Below are 18,647 nucleotides of genomic sequence, written 5' to 3' on the forward strand. Positions count from 1 at the left end.
CGTCCCCGCCTTCTGGGTGTTGTCGGCTCGGGCCCCGCCCCTCGCAGGTCCCACTTCCGCCCAGTGAAGACCCGCTTCCGGTGGCTCTGCGGGATGGCGTCGCGGCAGCCCCTGAGAGTGCTGTGCCTGGCGGGCTTCCGGCAGAGCGAACGGGGCTTCCGTGAGAAGACTGGAGCGCTGAGGAAGGCGCTGCGGGGCCGCGCAGAGCTCGTGTGCCTCAGCGGGCCACATCCGGTCCCCGAGGCAGCAGCTCCCGAGGGCGCCAGGCCAGACTCCGGTGAGACAAGCCTGCTCCGGAAATGTCCCGCAACTTACCGGCCCCCTCAGCACAGCAGACCTCCCGGTTCTCACCCAGGCTCCAGCCTGCGCGCCCTGATCTTCTCCTTTATCTGTGCCCAGTTCCTCCCGCGTCCCTCCCAAGCTTGCCCTCCCCTTTCTCCCCGGGCCCCTCTAATCCTGGTCCCGTGCTCTTCTCCCATCTGCTTCTAGGGCCCTGTGCTCCGGAGGAGCAGCCTCGAGGCTGGTGGTTTTCCGAACAGGAAGCAGATGTTTTCTCCGCACTGGAAGAGCCTGCGGCGTGCAGGGGTTTGGAGGCGGCCCTGGAAACGGTGGCAAAAGCCCTGGACTCGCTAGGGCCTTTTGACGGACTTCTTGGCTTCAGCCAGGGGGCTGCACTAGCCGCTTTTGTTTGTGCCCTGGGTCAGGCAGGCGATCCCCGCTTCCCCTTGCCGCGATTTATCATACTTGTGTCGGGGTTCTGCCCCCGAGGCCTTGGCCTTAAGGAATCCATCCTACAGAGCCCCTTGTCACTACCTTCGCTTCATGTTTTTGGGGACACTGATCGAGTCATCCCTTCTCAGGAGAGTATGCAATTGGCTAGCCGATTTCTTGGGGCTGTCACCCTCACCCACTCTGGCGGACACTTCATCCCAGCAGCTGCATCCCAGCGTCAGGCCTACCTCAAATTCTTGGACCAGTTTGCAGAGTGAAGGGCCAGCAAATGTCTCCAAACTGCACCCACTTGCTCTAGCAGCCTCTGTCTTTTGCCCTCCTGTTCTTAGCATGCTGGAATCTCCACCGTGGCACTCCTACCGTGCTTAGTTGAAAGACAGTTGCCCCTTACTGGAGCAAAGAGGAGCAGGTAGCCTTGTTAAACATCAGAAGGCCCGTGAGAGGAGAGTGATGCTCAAACGGGTTGGCACCCCAATGATTGCCACACAATAAAGTGGTTTAGATTGAGGATTTTGGGGAAAGAGGACACTTTACAAGGCTCTGACTGGGTCACCTGCTTCCTAGAACCCAGTACCTGAGAACTGAGTGTTGGTTTTCTTTTGGTCCCTGGCCCTGTTCTTCCACAACTGCCCCATCCCTTCTGAACTCTGAGCTTGAAGGCTTGGATTGTACCAGGTGTTGCAGAGGCCAAAGACAGCACAGAATAAACTGCCCTTTCCTAAGGAGCCCATCTGCAGGGTTTCTGAGATTGATGTTCTTCCTAATTATCCGATGTGTGTTGAGAAAGCCTTGGGAAGTGCAGTCAGTTCTGGGCACTTTAAGGATTACTGCCTTGCCATGCTCTTATTTCAGCGTTCACTCCAGCCACACGCTGCTCTCTTGACTTGTGACAGACTGCTTTTTCTAGGACATCACAGGGTCCTACCTAATCCCAAGCCATTGTCCTCTCGGGAGCTTTATAACTGAGTAGAAGTTGAGGCTGGCATGGATACTCCAAGTCATCCTTGGCAGAGAAGTGGAGGGGCTGAAGAACACAGCCTGCTCTTGCAGGGGACCCAGGTTCAGTTCCCAGCACTCACGTGTCAGCTCACAAACATCTATAACTAGTTCCAGAGGCTCTAACCCGCGGTCCAAGGCATGCACATGGTATATGTGCCCGGGGTGAGGCACATGCAGGCAAAGGTAGGATCTGACTTTGAGGGCAGCCTCGTCTCCACAGGCCAGGTGTTTCCTTCCTCCAGACTACTCAAATGTAGTCTTCTGTGGGATCAGCCAGGCCCCTGGCTTCTTTAGTCTGGAACTTAAGACTTCCACCAAAGGGGCCGTGAGATAGATGGCTCAGCAGGTAAAGGCATTGACTGCCAAAACATGAAAACAAATCCGCATACACACTGACATCTTTTTAAAATTAAAGGGAAAAAAAAGAACGGAATTATACCCAAAGGTCCAGTTTACTGGTTGTAGGGAGTTGGTCTCTGCCTTGCTGTAGTCTTCCAGGGGTTACTTTCTTGACAAGAAGACATTGCAACAGATGGGATTACTCCTATAAACCTATTGGCTTTGGCCCCTTAGTATTTCTGCTTTTCTGAAAATGATGGATCTGCAAATCAGTACTCAGACTCTCTGGCAGTCCTAGGCTGCCCCCTCTAGGCGGGATTCGCTGGGGAAAAGGACCTGCACTCCTTGGGAGTCCTCTAAAGATCCATGTGAATGGTCTTCAGGACCTGGCTCTATGCGGAAAAGGAGGAGAAGGTTTAGGCAGAGCCTTATTAGGTGAAGCAGAAGTGCTCATGCTTGGACTAAAGATTCCTCCTGTAAATCAGAATGGTTGTCACCTCTCACCAGGCAGACTGAACCCCTGTGGGCCACTTACATGAGGAACATTTGTTCAATTGGAACTCTTAGAGAAAGCTAGATCTGTTTGACAGACTGCCCCGTCATTCCTGAGCTGGGTATTTGAAAACTTGGGTAGAGTTTTAAATCCCTGGTAAAATATGTAATACTAGGAAAGGGCTTCTAATGGGACTAAGAACCCTCTGCAGGGGAGAGAAAGCAGGTCCCCTGAGGAATCACTGCTGTGAAAGTTTCAATTTAGCTGTGTAGGCCTGGTGGTGCACACCTTTAATCCCAGCACTTAGGAGGCAGAGGCAGGTGGATCTCCATAAATTTGAGGCCAGCCTGGTCTACAAAGCTAGTTACATAGAGAAGCTCTGTCTCCAAAAACAAAAGCACACTTTTTTTTTTCAATTTATAGCCCAGGCAAATAAGGTCCAGAGGCTAGAAAATAACATCTATTGAGAAATAACTGTAGCAGACAAGGGGACAAGTAGAAGCCCATCATCTCATTTATTTTTGAGACAAGGTCTCACCAGAGTTCTGGTTAGTCTTGCACTCAGCAGAAATCCACTTATTTCTCTCTGTCTTCCAAATGCTGGGATTCAAAAGTATCTGCCGCCGTGGCTTAACTCATTTATTTTTGGTGCCTTGAACCAAACCCAGGACCTTGGGCATGCTAAGCACAGACTGTACCATGGAGCTCTGTGTTCAGCCCACCATCTTATTGCCTAATTTTACTTTGTAATGTCATGAAGTAAGTACTGTCATTAACCTAATAACCGAATTTTACAATTGAGGAAACAGACACAAAGGCTAAGTACATTACTCAAGATTGGGTGATTCGGATCCAAAAGTTCACATTCTTGCCTGTTGCCATCACATGCCTCCCTTCCCATTGTTTTGAGACGCAGAGGATCTCACCATATTGCCCAGGCTAGCCTGGAGCTTCTGAACTCATGGGCTCACTTTCCTCAGTCTCCTGAGTAGCTGGGCCTGCATGTACTTATCACCACTGCTCCTGGCTTTGGTGGTTTCTCTGCTGTAGAAAGCAGGCAGTAACTACCACTTCAATATAGGCTAAATGCCCAACTTGGGCCTCAGCTTTCCAACCCATAAAATAATCCTTGGGGAAGAGGGCATGGTTTACACTAAATGCTTTCTAGGATACCAGACAATCGCAGCATTGTACAGGCAACCTTCTGCCCACGTTCTTCTGATGGGTTCAGAATGTCCCTGTAGTTTGTTTCTTTTGCCTCGATTAGATCAGAGGATTTTTAAAGCCCTGAAGACAGTACCCTAGCAGAGTCCCTCAGCAGCCCTAGCCACAGATTTGGCCTTTGTGGTACTCCTTGTTATGGCACGTTGGATACAGTACTTAGAGACCAACTGAAGGGAGAAGGGATCAGGTGAACTTGCTCTCCTGGAACTCCCTGTGTAGACCAGGCTGGCCTCAAACTCACAGAGATCCTCCTGCCTCTGCCTCCCGAGTGCTAGGATTAAAGGCATATGCCACTATCAGCCGGCAAGGACCCTTTTAATCATCTTCTGCGGTTCAGGAGAAAGTTGGGGGGACAAAGTCATAGAGAGGTTGTAGCTCTATCAGGAAATGGATTCTTTGCCCTATGCCTGCTCACCTGGGAGTTTCTGGAAGAAACGTGTGATAAATTTCCCTCTCCGGCCCCTTTAGCCCTCTGCAGGCAAACGTGTTTCCTCTTCCCTTCTTGAAGGACTTCTGGTCTCACCTGTCCTCCACACCGCCCTCCTCAGGAGATAAACATTCTTATCTCAGAACAACCTAATTTTTCGCCACCAGTAGGTAGCAGATAGCTCGACTGGAAAAACCGGACAGTCACTGAGAAGGATGCTCAGACACTCCGCAGACCTGGCTTGTTTCTGTGCTTGGGTGGATGCGCAGGCAACAGCCTCATAGGCTGCCTCTCAGAGCACACCTCCTGCCACCCCCGCAGACACATCGGATGTTGCGTCGCCGCCCCGCCTCCTCTTGCTCTGCATCTGCCCAAACCCGGGCTGGCAGAACTCGGCGTGGTGGGGAGCGTGGGCGTGCTGCGGGGCGACCATGGCTGTAGACTGTTACCTCCGGTTCCCACAGTAACAATCGAAAGCCACGGTTGCCCTGGAGACGCGGGGGCGGGACTGTCAGGCTGACGTCAGCAGCGCAGGCGGCGGGGGCGGCTGGGGCTGTACGAGCGTGTGCGGGACCAGCGCCCACAGCAGCCCACGGGAACCTTGGACGGGCGGGCCCGAGGGAGGCTCCTGCGCTGCATCAGCACCGCGGACAGCGGCGCAGGGAGGCGCGGAGGGGCCCGGGGTCGGCGGTCCTGGGGCGGGGCCAGGCGTCGGTGGCCGTGACTGGAGACTGTTACTGAGGGCGGCCCGGGCAGTAAGCAGTCTAGAGCCAAGGTGCCGGCGCACTGCCCGGCGGGGATGTCCCGTCGCCCGCGGCCGGGGCGCTGCTGCTTCTCACGTCCCCCTCCGCCCAAACACGCGCGGACAGGCACGCGACCGTTGACGTCAGAGCCCTGTGACGTCAAAGATGTCCCAGTGGGGAGGCACTTCCGGCAGTGCGGTGGCGGTGGGGGTGGAGTGGGGCGCCTGCCCGAAGCCCCGCCCCCGCCTGGTCCTGAGAGGACAGCTCCACTCGCAGAGGCGGGAAGTCCTGGGCAGTGGGACAGCCCGAAGGGACGGGACAGGACGGGGAAGGGGCGTCTGGGCAGCATGCGGGGCAGGGGTCCCGAGAGAGTCGCAGGGTCGAGGTGTGCGTCTGTCTGTCGTGGCCGCCCCGGCTCAATCAGTCGGGGCCATCTAGGCTGAGTCACCGCTCTGCGGACAGGGAGGGAATTGAGGGGGGCGCGTCTCCTGGGACTCCAGCACCTTCTCCCCACTTTCTTAGAAGGATGGCGCAGGTGCCGCTCAGCTTCTGGAAATGGGGTCGGGGGGCTCGGTTCTCCGCTCGATGTTTCTCCAGAGTGTCCTGCGTCTTCATTTGGGTCCCGGCAGGTGCTGCATAAGGTTGGGTCAGCCTCCGGCCCCTGCTCCTCCAAGCTGCAAGGAACCTTCGTCCCTCCCACTCTGTCCCCTTCCTCACTCCGGAGCGACCCTCCAACCCTCCGCCCGTTGGTCCCCTCCTTGCCTTCCCATGGTGTCCGTGCATCGGCCCATCTCCGACCGTCGGTGGGTCCTTACCTGGCGGGCCGCGTCGCCCCAGTGCCGGCTTGCCTCCCGCAGCCCGGCCGGCGCCGCCGCTTTTATAGGCGCGCGTAGTACTCGTGCGGCGGCTCATTCATGCGGCCGCGGCTCCTACACACTGACGCGTTGCCGACGTCAGCAGGGAATTTAGGAAACGGGAAAAGAGGCTATTTATAGTGGCAAGCGCGGGGGGGGGGGGCAGCGTAGGGGAGGACGGGACGAAGTGACTTGGAGTTGGGAGCGGGAGGAGGGTGTGAGCGCGGAAGCAGGATTGGGTAGGGGGAGTATGTAACCCCAGGCTTGGTCTCCAAGGGGTTAACTTTCCGGAACTGCAGACGGCAGGCTGGAGGAGGACAGTGCAGGGAGGGTGCAGCCCCTTTGCGTATTTATTCACTCTCCCCTTTGGGCTTCGGGAGTCCTGGGGAGCTCAGTCCTCTCTCGCCTGGACCTCGGGGGGTCCTCACTTGGTAGCCCCCAACCACATTCCTGGATTCCTAGACCCGGCAGGTCTGTGACGCCGGAAGATCCCTGGCGGTGGTATCACGCCCCGTATGGTCACTGTAGCTTTCTCTTTCTCTTGGGGGGGCCAAGGAAAGGAAACCCCAGCAAGAGGCTGGGGAAGAGGGGTGGTGAAGGCTGGAAGTCTTGGAAGGTTTCTTGACTCGGCTGCAGGTGGGAAGGTACAAGTCAGATGGTGGAAACCGCGGGGAAGGTAAGGGAGTTGAGGAGCGTAGCCTGGACTTCAGAAATGAATAAAGGGTGCTCTATAAGAGAGTCTAGGAAATTGTCTGGAGCATCCACAAAGGGAAGGGCTAGCCTGACAAGTGATGGAGAGGGCAACTAACTGGCCAGTGGCCAGCTCTGGCACAGAGACCATCTCAGCACTCACTGATGTAGAAGGCATAGGCAGAGCTTGTAAGAGAGGGAATGACTGCTGAGCTTGGCAGAAACCCCTTTCTAGAGGAGTGAGAACTGGCCAAACGGGCTCATGCGATGTGGGGCAGGTTCCCTAGAATAGCCCAATTCTATCTCTAGGTTCTAAATGGGGGCGGCATGTGTTCAGCAAGGGGAGAAAGCTGCACCAGGTTGACCCGGAGATAAGGCAGGAGGGAAAAATTGAGTTAAAAGGCGGCAGGGCATGGTGTTGCGCATCTACGTTTAATCCCTGCGCATGGGAGACAGACGAGGCTCTGTGAGTTTGAGGCCTGCCTGTCTACATAGAAAGTTCGAGGCCAGCCATAGCTGCGTAGTAAAACCCGAGGACGTGGGCGGGAGGAGTGGGGGAGTACACAGAGACGCTTGGACAGGACTCTGTGGTCCTCCCCATAGCGATTCAATGACAGCAAACAGTGGACACGTTGAACCTTGTGTCGATCAGTCAGCGGATAGACACACAGAGGCTGGGGGCTTTTTTTCAGACGCCTACAATCTAACCCCATTAAAAGGAGAAAAAACAGACACCCTTGCTTGCTATTTGGGATTTGCTAAGAGCATTTCTGGTGAGCCTTCACGTCCCCAGCACTCTGCTTCAGCTAGAAAGCCTATCCCTCGACCGAGAGACTGTGTCCGTTTCTCCTAGAGCTCAGAAATTGCGGAGCCGACTGTGGGTCCGCAGTGCTTGTCTCGTGCTGATGTACAAGACTGTACGTGGAAAAGATGGATTCGGAGCACACCGCGGAAACCTGGCAAAGGGCAGTCTTAACTTGTTTGGACCAGAATCCTAGGCCAGGCGCAGAAGTCTCCTGCCAATGAAACGTAGCCTCTAGGGGGCGCCCAAGACCTTGGTGTCTCACTGGTACAGCCAGAGGCCGTGTCTGCGGCCCCGGGGCGAGTGACTCAGCCACTACCTCAAGCGGGGGCGTGGGGGCTCGAGGACAGCGTGGGGTGCGGCGAGCGCGGCCCCCACCAGTCTTGAGGCCCCGCGCGGTTGCTAAGCTCTCCAAGGCCTCTGAGAGATGAGATCCTGGGAACCTCATTGGTTACCATAGTAACTGCGCCCCAGCCTCTCCGGCTTGGCCACGGAGGAAGGCGCAGCCAATAAGAAGCTGTGGGCGGTTTGGGGGGGACCCCCCCATGGTGTAGGCGGGGGTCAGGAGGTGCGGGGAGGAGGCGGAGCGTGGGCCACTGAGGCGCGGTGCTTGCAACGGTGCTGGTGCCTCCGCCCAGCTGCGCAGGGACATTTCCGGAGCACCCACGAGCCGGTGCACGGTCTCCTCCCACCTAGAAGAGGCGTCACCAACATGAATGGAGCCCTCCCTCGTATGGCGTTGTGTAGGATCTTTTGGGAGGGGTTGGAGCTCAAGCCGCCGGCTCTTGTAATAATTCTCAAATGGTGGATTGGTGAAAAAAAATCACTCAGGATCCCTCAAAACTGCTTAGATGAGGGATGTGGGGGTGGGAGACACGTCCCAAGGGGCTCTGTCCAGCTTTTTCCCGTCGAGGATCCTAGGTTCCTTCTGGAGACCCGTAAGTTCAGGGAGGGTTCTTTGGTACACCCTCCACTCTGTTTCACAGGGGTGCTCACCGTAGCAGCCTCTGAGTAGCCCAAGAAGTTGGGACTCCAGGAGGGGGCGGGCTGCGAGTGTCACTACTTGGACAGCGTTTGAACGTCGACGGTTAGTGATGCGCGTACTGATAACGTTCCTGAGGAGGGGATAGTGATGTTCAGAAATGCCCATTGAAAGCCCCGCTCCTCGCTCCGAACTTAGCTACCTTCATCTCATTTAGGATTTCCAAAATCGCCCTCTCACCACCTACTGTCACTAGTGTTCCAAGCCCGTCTTCCCCCCTCCCCCGCTCCCGAAGAGAGGGCGTAGAGGCTGACCTTGAACTCCTGGTCCTCCCGCTTCCAACTCCCTGGTGCTAGCATTACAAGAGTGTGCCATCACACCCGACTTCGGAGTTCCCTTTCTGAAGACAGAACTTTTTTCTGAATTGGCGCCTTATTACATAGAAATATGTACTCGGGAGCACGCAGCCCAAAACTCTAAGGTTTATGGGACTCCCAGGTCCGATATCTGGGTCCCCAGGTGGGCACATCTGGAAGTGTGAACCTGCAGATCTCCAGCTCAGCTCCGCATCTGTAAGTCTCCAGCCCAGGTGTGCGCCAGAGGTCGCAGCCCGGCCATACACATCCCGCGCGACCGCGAGGTGGCGCCATGGCCGCGGCAGCGTCTGCCGGTTCGGGCCGCTCCAGATAAGAGTGTGCGGAAAGCGCGGTGGGGCTGAGACGCGACCAGGACGCGGGGAGGACGGACCGGCAGGACAGACCGACCGGGGGCCCGGCGGGCGGAGGGCAGCGCATTGCAGCCACGTCCCCCCTGGATCCGCCGGCAGCCGGGCCCGGGGCTTCCGACATGCCCCCCAGGTGGGTCCTCGAGTTGGCGACCGGGAGGGGCAGGCATGGGACCCGGGACAGGCTGGTCCTCGCGCGCGGGCCAGCCGGGGAGCATCCTCAGGCGCGGGCGTCCCGGGTCGCCGCAGGCGTTTAGGGCACTAAGTGTCTTCCCTAGAGGACTCGGGACGGCTGGGCCGCTGCTCGTCGGCGGGTTCACAGCGGGGTCAGCGGTCCGGGGCCGGCTCTGCCCGCACATGGGCTGGGGAGGAGAGGGAAAGGCAAGGGGAGCCGGCGGGCGGGGCTGCCAGGGGCGCTGCCCTGGCACAGCTCGGCGCCTGGCAGCGGGGCGGGTGGGGCGCAGGCTAGGAGCTGCCACAGCCTCGGGGAGGGAAGCCGGGCTGGGCTGCGGCCGCAGGTAACGGGCCCGCGAGGCCCTGCGGGCCAGGCGGGGAACAGGGGCGGGCGCGCTCGCCCGCGGGCAGGGCGGCTCAAGACTAAGCGTGGGTTCCTGGGGCCGCCAGGCTGCTGAAATTGGGGGCCTAGAGGAGAAACTGGGGGCTGGAGGGACTAAGGTCGGCGCTCTCCTCCCTCCCTGTCTGAAGTTGGGAAAGTTTCCCCCAAGTTTGGGGCGGCAGAGTTTCGGGGGAGACGGGGCCGAGGGGAGCTGGGGAAGAGATGTAGAGTCGAGGCCAGGGCTGGGTCGGGAACGCGGGTGGGACGCAGGCCGGGGTCAGGGCCTCAGCCGGCTGTGCGTCGTGCCCGCCCGGGGCGCTGCCCCCTCCCTCCCCTGGGAGCTGCGTGGCTCCCCCCTCCCCCCCACCTGCTTCCTGCCTCAGCCTCCTGCCCCGATATAACGCCCTCCCCGCGCCAGGGCCCGGCCTTCGCGCTCTGCCCGCCACCGCAGCCACTGTCTCCGCTTCCCGCGCCGTGCCGGGGCGGCCTGCCCAAACGAAGGCCTGACAGCCCCCGGCCAGGGCGGCGCCTCGATGGGCATCGTGCTCCCGTCCTCCTTATCACTTCCCTTAACTGGGGCAACTTCTCTCGAGGCGGGAGTCGCTTTTTGCTCGGCTCCTTTTCTCCCCACTTGGGCAAACTTTTCTGCCCTGAATGACTTTTCCTGAAGCGGACATTTTACTTAAATCGGGTAATTGTCTCCGCAAGGGTCATTTCGCCCGAATAGTTTTCTCCCTGGAAGTTCCCAGCACCCTGTTCGAGTGCCCAGCAGCATCTGGGGCTGGGACAAATAGGCTAACCTGGCCTCCTCTCCATCCACAGCCTTTCTCGTCCTGCTCCTTCGGTCTGGGGCCAGCGGGCCTAGCTTCCTACTCCCGGAGGCCGCTGAGGCTCCTCTGTTAGTGACCAGGCCTTGGTGCTCCAGGCTCCTGCTCAGCTGAGGGGAAGGGGAAGCGGAGGGGAGCAGTGCTGGGCTGGGTGCGAGCAGCCAGGGCACGGCCCGGCCTAGCTCTTACCCAGCTGGTGTGTGTCTCCCCCGCAGGAGAGTGTGCTGGGCAGACGATGCTGGACACGATGGAGGCGCCTGGCCACTCGAGGCAGCTACTGCTGCAGCTCAACAACCAGCGCACCAAGGGCTTCTTGTGCGACGTGATCATCGTGGTGCAGAACGCCCTCTTCCGCGCGCACAAGAACGTGCTGGCGGCCAGCAGCGCCTACCTCAAGTCCCTGGTGGTGCATGACAACCTGCTTAACCTGGACCATGACATGGTGAGCCCGGCCGTGTTCCGCCTGGTGCTGGACTTCATCTACACCGGCCGCCTGACTGACAGTATTGAGGCCGCAGCTGCAGCAGCAGTGGCCCCGGGGGCCGAGCCGAGCCTGGGCGCCGTGCTGGCCGCCGCCAGCTACCTGCAGATCCCTGACCTCGTGGCTCTGTGCAAGAAGCGCCTCAAACGCCACGGCAAGTACTGCCACCTGCGGGGAGGAGGCAGCGGCGGCGGCGGCTATGCGCCCTGTGGGCGGCCCGGCCGGGGCTTGAGGGCCGCCACGCCCGTCATCCAGGCCTGCTACTCGTCCCCGGCCGGGCCGCCGCCGCAGCCTGCTGCCGAGCCGCCGTCGGGGCCCGAGGCCGCGGTCAACACCCATTGCGCCGAGCTGTATGCCTCAGCCCCGGGCCCAGCAGCCTCACTCTGCGCCCCGGAGCTTTGTGGCCTGGATCTGTCCAAGAAGAGCCCGCCAGACTCCTCAGTCCCCGAGCGACCGCTGAGTGAGCGAGAACTGCCTCAGCGGCCGGACAGCGCTCCCGGTACGGCGTCCGCTGTCTACAAGGAGCCACCGCTCGCCTTGCCGCTGCTTCCGCCTTTGCCCTTCCAGAAGCTGGAAGAGGCCGTACCGACTCCAGACCCGTTTCGAGGAAGCGGCGGCAGTCCGGGACCCGAGCCCCCCGTCCGCCCCGACGGCCCCAGCCTCCTCTACCGCTGGATGAAGCACGAGCCAGTCCTGGGTAACTATGGCGATGATCTGGTCCGAGATCGCCGCTCCCCAGACGAGCGCCTCGAGGAACGCGGTGGGGACCCGGCAGCTTCACCCGGGGGTCCCCCGCTCGGTCTGGTGGCCCCGCCACGCTACCCAGGCACAGGCGCTGACGGAGACGACTACAAGAGCAGCAGTGAAGAGACTGGTAGCAGCGAGGACCCCAGCCCACCCAGTGGCCACCTGGATGGCTACCCGTGCCCGCACTTGGCCTATGGCGAGCCTGAGAGCTTTGGTGACAACCTGTACGTGTGCATCCCCTGTGGCAAAGGCTTCCCCAGCTCGGAGCAGCTGAATGCACACGTGGAGGCTCACGTGGAGGAAGAGGAGGCACTGTATGGCAGGGCAGAGGCTGCTGAGGGGGCTGCTGGGGCCGCCGGCCTCGGGCCCCCCTTTGGTGGTGGTGGGGACAAGATCACTGGGCCCCCGGGCGGCCTGGGAGAGCTGCTGCGGCCGTACCGCTGCGCGTCCTGCGACAAGAGCTACAAGGACCCAGCCACGCTGAGGCAGCACGAGAAGACGCACTGGCTGACACGGCCCTATCCGTGTACCATCTGCGGGAAGAAGTTCACGCAGCGCGGAACCATGACACGCCATATGCGTAGTCACTTAGGCCTGAAGCCCTTTGCGTGCGACGCGTGCGGCATGCGCTTCACCCGTCAGTACCGCCTCACGGAGCACATGCGCATCCACTCGGGAGAGAAGCCCTACGAGTGCCAGGTGTGTGGTGGCAAGTTTGCTCAACAGCGCAACCTCATCAGTCACATGAAGATGCACGCTGTAGGTGGCGCGGCCGGCGCAGCCGGGGCGCTGGCTGGCCTCGGGGGACTACCTGGCGTCCCCGGCCCCGACGGCAAGGGCAAGCTCGATTTCCCGGAGGGTGTCTTTGCTGTGGCCCGCCTCACAGCTGAACAGCTGAGCCTGAAGCAACAGGACAAGGCAGCTGCGGCGGAGCTGCTGGCGCAGACCACGCACTTCCTGCACGACCCCAAGGTGGCGCTCGAGAGCCTCTACCCGCTGGCCAAATTCACTGCCGAGCTGGGACTCAGCCCGGATAAGGCGGCAGAGGTGCTGAGCCAGGGCGCGCACCTGGCCGCGGGACCGGACGGCCGGACCATCGACCGTTTCTCTCCCACTTAAAGTGCCGCTCGCAGGTGCGCCTGGCGCTACCCGGCCGGCGGTCCGGGGATAACTGGTAGCAGCGGCAGCGCCGCAGTGGTGGCCCCACCTTTCTACGCCTCACCTGGCCTCACTGCTTTGTGCCTTAACCCGGGGAAGCCGGTGGGGGGAAAACCCCGGGACGGGGGTGGGATAGGGGAAGGGAGATTTATATTTTTGATATCAGCTTTGACCAAAGGAGAACCCCGCCTCTCCCTGTGGTTCGTTGGCCCCCTCCCCCCGGCTCCGTGCTGCTCCTGGGGGAAGGGGGGGGCACTATTCGGACTCTCCCAGCCCTACCTCCGGCCCTTGCGACCACACCCATTCTCACTGTGAATCTCCCCGCTGGGGTAGGAGCATTGGGCATAGTTGAGGAGAGGGGAGGGGACTGAGCCGCCGGAGGGCCTCCCCGATCCCCGGCTCCTGCCCAGCCCGGGACTGATAATGTGAAGTTCCTCATTTTGCACAAGTGGCACTAGCCCCAGGGTCAATCCTTCCCTTCCTGACCCACCAGGGTGGGCAGGTCTTGAGCCAGGGATGACAGCCCTGGCCCACCTGTCTCTGTTTCCGAGGTCCCCCTCCTCTTCCTGGGGCCCCATCGTATTTATTGCATGCGCCCCGGGTGGCCCCTATCCTGAGCCCAGCTTTAGCTGGGTTGGAGCGAGGTCTCCTTGGTTCCCGTTCTGTCCCTTTGTATATTCCCTTCTCTGTACACAGGCTCTCCCAGAGCCGCTTCCATTTTCTATACTCAACCAAACAGCAATAAAGCAGTAACCAAGGTCCCTAATCCTGTGCCTCTCTTCTGCCCCTGCACCAGGGTGGGTGGCAGGGCCCCAACACAGATGTACAGGCTTGAGTCTGCCTCCCCTCCTCAGTCCCAAAAATAGACCAACAGGAGGTCAATATGTTTCACAACTAAAAATTTATTAAGGAAACAAAAGCAGGGTTTCAAATGGGACAGAAAGAAGGTGTTCTCCCACTTCCCCCCTCAGCCAACGGCCTTCACAGCAGAGAGGACCTCAAAGGGCCTGGGCCTTACAACTCAACAGACACGGTCTTCTGAGCCCTGGGCATTTGTACCCCAAAATCACTGTCCTAGGCTCTCCTGCACAGCTCTCTTCTGGTAGGACCCCGAGCCTGAAGAGGGCAGAGCACCCCTGGTGATGCACACTGCTCCTCGGAGAAGTGGGTACAGTCAGGCTGTGGGCTGTGTGATCTACTGAGATTTACTCCTCTCCAACAAAGACTGCCTTCTCCTCTGCCCTGTGCAAGACCGGAGGAATTCATTCCTGGTAGGGCACCTCCAAGTGAGGTTGTGAACAGAGGGGCACCAAGGAAAAACAAAACAAAACCCCCAGAAGCTAAAGGAGCCCCGAGTCCCCTCTTCTGGGTAAAGAATAGGAGGATAGAGAAAGGAACTGGCCAAACACCCCAGGTTCTGGGCTCACCTCCACCAGCGGGGAAGCTTCTTAGAGGTGTAAGGAGGATTGGGAAGTAAAGGACAGCTGGGAAGCTGAATTTGGTTCCAGTCACAGGTGTGTGTGGGGATTCCGAGCTAGAAGCCCCACAAGGGACTGAGGTGAGGAAGTTGAGGGCCCTTGGGGTGATGAAAGTGCCAACTAGAAAGGGAAGGCAAACAAAGAAGGAACAGGAAGAGTCTGAGGAAATTTCCCCAAGAGGGTGCTAGTGAGAAAGGAAGGCCAAATATTAGAAGCATATGCAGGTGGGAGGCCACTCAGGAAGCACGGGCCCAAGACTAGATGTCCCTTCCCTCTAGACCCATGACTGCCCAAAGAGAAAACAAGGACAAAGACTGATGTGGACAGGAAGAGAAACGTGTGTGTGTGCGTGTGCACTCGCGCGTACGTGCATGAGTGCGTGTAGAGTGAAGGGCTAGGGCTGCTGTTATGGACAGAACCCACTGTGGGTCCATAGGGGGCCTAAGCCTCAGGGAGACAGAGACCCCCTGGGTACACTCTTCCTAACAGCCAAAGCCTCTCAGACATTCAGGACAGAGGTTCTGCAGACTGAGGGCTCTATCATTTCACTTGAAACTCTGGAACCTCTGCCCCATTGCCACTACAGAGTGGCTGGGTCCCTGGGTTGAGTAGGCCTCCTTCCAGCCCTGAAACCAGACAGGAAGGAGAAAGGCTGAGAGCTTGGTGGCCTATCTGGCTTGTCCACCTGTTGTCACTGTAGCCAGTCACCTCCCTGCTAAACTTGGCAGCCCAGGAGGGTCCCAGCAGCTTCCGCCTGACCCTTGGGAGGGGCTCTGTGAGGAGCGGCTCCCCCACAGCACGGCCACGGCATGAGGTTGGAAGAGGATGGTTTATTGTCTGGGTGGACTGGTGGCTCAGGCACGTGGACATCTTCCGTGCTACACTGGACGCCTGGTGGCCTCTCAGGAATGGTTCCATGGGGGTGGGCCCCAGTGTGGCCCCCTCAGCCCACCTGGGCCCACGTAAGGAAGGCTGGGATGTCTCTCACAGGCACATTCCTTGTCAGTGCCTTCACCCGCAGGTTCCGGTCATCGGTCAGCAGCACCACTTCCCGTAGCAGGCGGATCGGTTCCTCTGTTGGCACAGAAAGCAGATGGGCTCTGCTGAGGATAAAGTGTCAAATGCCATTTCTTGTCCTGAGGGGAATGTGGTCCTGCAGGGGCAAGCCCTTTCCTTTTTCCAGACTCAGAGTATCACAGCTGCTTAAAGGGTCAAGCTAGACAAGAATTGTGCTGCTGCTGTGAACGCCCACCTCCCACACAGGACTCTTGTGCCTGGTCACCGAGATCCACAGACCTGTCCTCCAGGATTCTGAACTATTAGGAAACAGCCCCTTGCCATCGATTCCTAACTGCACTGTTGGCCCCAGCCTCCCATTACCACTCCTCACAACACATTCTCTGTTTTATGTACCCAAAGGCTAAAAATCCAAAGATGAATAGTTAAGTGGGAAGAGCTTACAAATGTGGGGAAAGGGGTTAGCTCCAGGGACCTCTCAGGAGAGGTTGTGCTAAAAGGGCTTTGTGGCTATGGCTAAAGAATCTATTAAATCAGTTATCTATGTACATCTAATAGTACAGAAGGTTCAAAAGAAAAGTAGAGGCAGGACTGTCCTCCCAGATGCCTTGTAACCCAGGTAGCTCTGTGCCTTGTAGTATCCTTATGTACTTCTGTAAATACACACATTAGCATATGTATAGAGCCCCCCCACCTGTAACACTTATTAGCCACACCATCTTGATGCATTTTACATAACTTAGAAATCAATCTGTACCACTACAGATAGCCTTTGTCTTTAGATAAGTTTTTATAGCAGTCTTTCCCTCCTTCTGACTAACGTACAGAAGAGAACTTAAACATCAATCGCTTAAGTGATACTCCAAGCCCTGGGCATGGCTACTTGGGTGGCAGGTTTACCCCTACATCCTGGCCTGGCATTTCCTACTAGAGGTCTGGCAGAGAGCAAAGGCACAGGAAATGTCCTGTGGTGTTTGGGGACTGCTAGGGCTGGCGGGCTGGGGGATTGCAAACATCATGTCTGACCTGAGTAGTTCTGGGCTTGCCAGCTCCAGGCAGGGAGGCTGAGAATTGGCTTTCAGCCTAGGGAGGAATTTGGGGTGAAGAGGGAGAGGCTCATGGGGCTGATGGTGGTAAGGAAAGAGAGGAGGGAGAAGGCTGTGTACAGAAGGTGAAGAAGGTGGTCATGAATAAGGGAGTTCTAAGACCCTTCTGTTGCCTGGGCCTGGAATGTGTGTATGTGGTAGGGTAGTGATGTGGGGTGCTACATGGGGTTCCCAGCTGTTGTCTGGGTCTGTCTGCAACTCTACTATTCCTGCCCTGGGCCTCAGACCAGAAGAGTCCTAGGCCTTAGGTCAGCCAGCAAAGGCCCAGCATTGCTGGCAGGGGTCTGTAGGGGTTTCTGTGGATACTTTGAGACATTTTTAACAATAAACATCCTCTGTTTTGACACTGGTAACTTCACTTTGTTAGAAACCAGAGACTGTCATCTTGTCAGGCCCCATCCGCCATAATCCACATGATTTTAAAATTCAACATCGTTTACACATAAACATTTGGTGACGGTTTCTCTGTGAATCTGACAAGTTAATCTGCTAAGAATTCACACTGACAAATGGGGTTTGATTACACCAGCCGTTGCTGATGTAATTTTGATAGGGGCGGTCCCCAGGACGGCAGTGGGTTTCTGTAGGCAGTTTGGGGGTGATGGGGGGTGTCAGGACTAGTAGAGCCTGAGTCCAAACGCATCTGGGCTAAGAACAAAACAGTTTGGTAGCTGAGGATTACTGGAGCCATACTTTTCCACAGGATCTTTGCAATCCTGCGCCCCTCTAAGAAACTGCCCTGGGGTAAGTCACAAACTCTTCTGGCTCAGCCAGGATTCTAATTTGTCAGTTGTACATTCCAGGTCTGGCCCTCAGGGAGAGTACATGTGGTAGCCCCTCTGTGGAACAGCAGTGGTGGATTACTGACTAGCTCCTGGTGCAGAAACACTGGCATGAGGGAGGGCTGTGCTAATGTGCAGGAGGAGCAATCAGAGGACAACTCCAGGGTTAGCCAGCAAGTCAGAACTGAGGGCATGGACTCTACTGGAGCTCGAGGAGCAAGAGAGTCAGAAAGAAAATCATGAGGCTACACAGGTATGAGCAGAGACCCATTAATGAGATTTATTAGCTCAGCACACAATACTGAGCTAGGAGAGGTTAGAATTCCCTTCCACAAGAAGAAATGTTGCAATCTTGGGAATCAGTAGCAAAGTCTTCTGTGTATCATTGGTCCCATGGGGCTGGGCAGGACATTCAAGGCTGAGATGGTCAGACACTTGAGAGTTCTACGGTGGCCCAGAGGTGGGATTTTGTTCACCAAAACATTTTAAAACTCAGCTATGGGCTCAGTCTTTAAGTTTGTCCCTACTTCCAGCTCCAGTTAGCCTATAAAATACTACAGCTCACTGCAATAGAGGTCCAGAAGAAAGGCCTATTCCTGGCTGGGGAGGACCTCCATTGCAGGCCTGATATAGGTTAACATTCAAGGGATACTCTGAAATGGCTAGGGAGGTGAGCATGGCCAAGAAAAAGTATGCCCACTAGAGGCTCTACTTCTCAGGGCAGCAGAGAGCTGGGTTCAGGAGAACATGGCCAGAACAAACTATACTGAATCATAAGACATTCTTGCTGTCAGAAGGAACTCACTGAGGACCCAAGAAAGGAAATGGATGCAGACTGAGTGGGAATGTTCGCTGCCTAGAGCAGGACTAGCGAGGATCATCCCTAGTTGGCCCCAGATCGCCTGACATTGTTTGGGGACAAGGAATCTATGATAGAAGGTCTAACCTCTGGGAAGATGGACAAGATGGCCTCAGGCTTGTATAGGCCCTGTATGGGCTTTGTAGGCCAAAGTCAGCAGAGGGACTCTTCTTACGAACTATGGATGAGTAGGGTAAAGTAGGACAGAGGGATGGATGGTCCAAGGAGAGGCCAGACTGTACCTTTGCTAGTGGGCATGTAATCCTTAGCCTTGTCTTTGCAGTAGTGCAGGCAGCACGAGAGGATCAAGTCATCGTTGTTACCCTGGAAGAAAACAGTGCGAAAATCACCACTGGGCAGGAGGGGGCGCCATGCAGAGGCAGAGGTACTTCCAGGGTTGTCCTAGAGGCTCATTCAGGAATGCTCTGGCTCTGCATGGCTGAGTTTAACTGTCCTTAGTGATACAGAGAACAAGGTATTCTTCCCCTCCTGGGCCTTGCCTATCCCTTGGCTTCCCAGGCTCAAAAAGCCTTCTTTCACTCCCTCCTTTCAGGAACATTTTTCCCCCACCCCGAGACAGGGTTTCTCTGTAGCTTTTTTTTTTTTTTTTTTTTTTTTTTTTTTTTT

The 18,647-nt window shown here is 57.3% G+C and overlaps 3 protein-coding genes across 6 annotated transcripts in view; 2 read left to right on the forward strand and 1 right to left on the reverse strand.

Annotated features, from left to right (window-relative positions):
- Positions 1-71: 71 nt before the first annotated feature.
- Ovca2 (OVCA2, serine hydrolase domain containing) lies at positions 72-1,462 on the forward strand. The gene is made up of 2 exons (XM_005349560.3): positions 72-277; positions 490-1,462. The coding sequence occupies exons 1-2, from the start codon at positions 94-96 to the stop codon at positions 987-989; spliced, it is 684 nt and encodes a 227-aa protein (XP_005349617.1). The 5' UTR covers positions 72-93; the 3' UTR covers positions 990-1,462.
- Positions 1,463-9,005: 7,543 nt separating this feature from the next.
- Hic1 (HIC ZBTB transcriptional repressor 1) lies at positions 9,006-12,887 on the forward strand. Of its 2 annotated transcripts, none has more exons than XM_005349561.3 (2): positions 9,006-9,142; positions 10,608-12,887. In XM_005349561.3, exon 2 carries the CDS (start codon positions 10,628-10,630, stop codon positions 12,737-12,739), a length of 2,112 nt encoding a protein of 703 aa, XP_005349618.2. In that variant the 5' UTR covers positions 9,006-9,142; positions 10,608-10,627; the 3' UTR covers positions 12,740-12,887. The 2 variants fall into 2 exon arrangements, with proteins under 2 accessions (XP_005349618.2, XP_026635852.1); XM_026780051.1 differs by lacking the exon at positions 9,006-9,142 and adding an exon at positions 9,964-10,256.
- Positions 12,888-13,665: 778 nt separating this feature from the next.
- The window catches only part of Smg6 (SMG6, nonsense mediated mRNA decay factor), a 262,312-nt gene continuing 257,330 nt past the window's right edge, over positions 13,666-18,647 (reverse strand). For all 3 annotated transcript variants that reach the window (XM_005349562.3, XM_026780050.1, XM_026780049.1), the window contains 2 exons: positions 18,263-18,344; positions 13,666-15,330 (listed from right to left, as the gene is read on the reverse strand). In XM_005349562.3, the coding sequence (XP_005349619.2) occupies positions 15,200-15,330; positions 18,263-18,344 (213 nt within the window). In that variant the 3' untranslated portion in view covers positions 13,666-15,199. The remainder of the gene's footprint in view (positions 15,331-18,262; positions 18,345-18,647) is intronic.

This window comes from Microtus ochrogaster, chromosome 7, assembly GCF_000317375.1.
Source record: "Microtus ochrogaster isolate Prairie Vole_2 chromosome 7, MicOch1.0, whole genome shotgun sequence".
NCBI classification, from domain to species: domain Eukaryota; kingdom Metazoa; phylum Chordata; class Mammalia; order Rodentia; family Cricetidae; genus Microtus; species Microtus ochrogaster.

Coding starts and splice junctions, on each gene's coding strand:
- Hic1 (XM_026780051.1), top strand. CDS start 10,220: ATGACTTTTCCTGAAGCGGACATTTTACTTAAATCGG. Junction 10,257..10,607: donor GGACATTTTACTTAAATCGG/GTAATTGTCTCC, acceptor TCTCCCCCGCAG/GAGAGTGTGCTGGGCAGACG.
- Ovca2 (XM_005349560.3), top strand. CDS start 94: ATGGCGTCGCGGCAGCCCCTGAGAGTGCTGTGCCTGGCGGGCTTCCGG. Junction 278..489: donor GGGCGCCAGGCCAGACTCCG/GTGAGACAAGCC, acceptor ATCTGCTTCTAG/GGCCCTGTGCTCCGGAGGAG.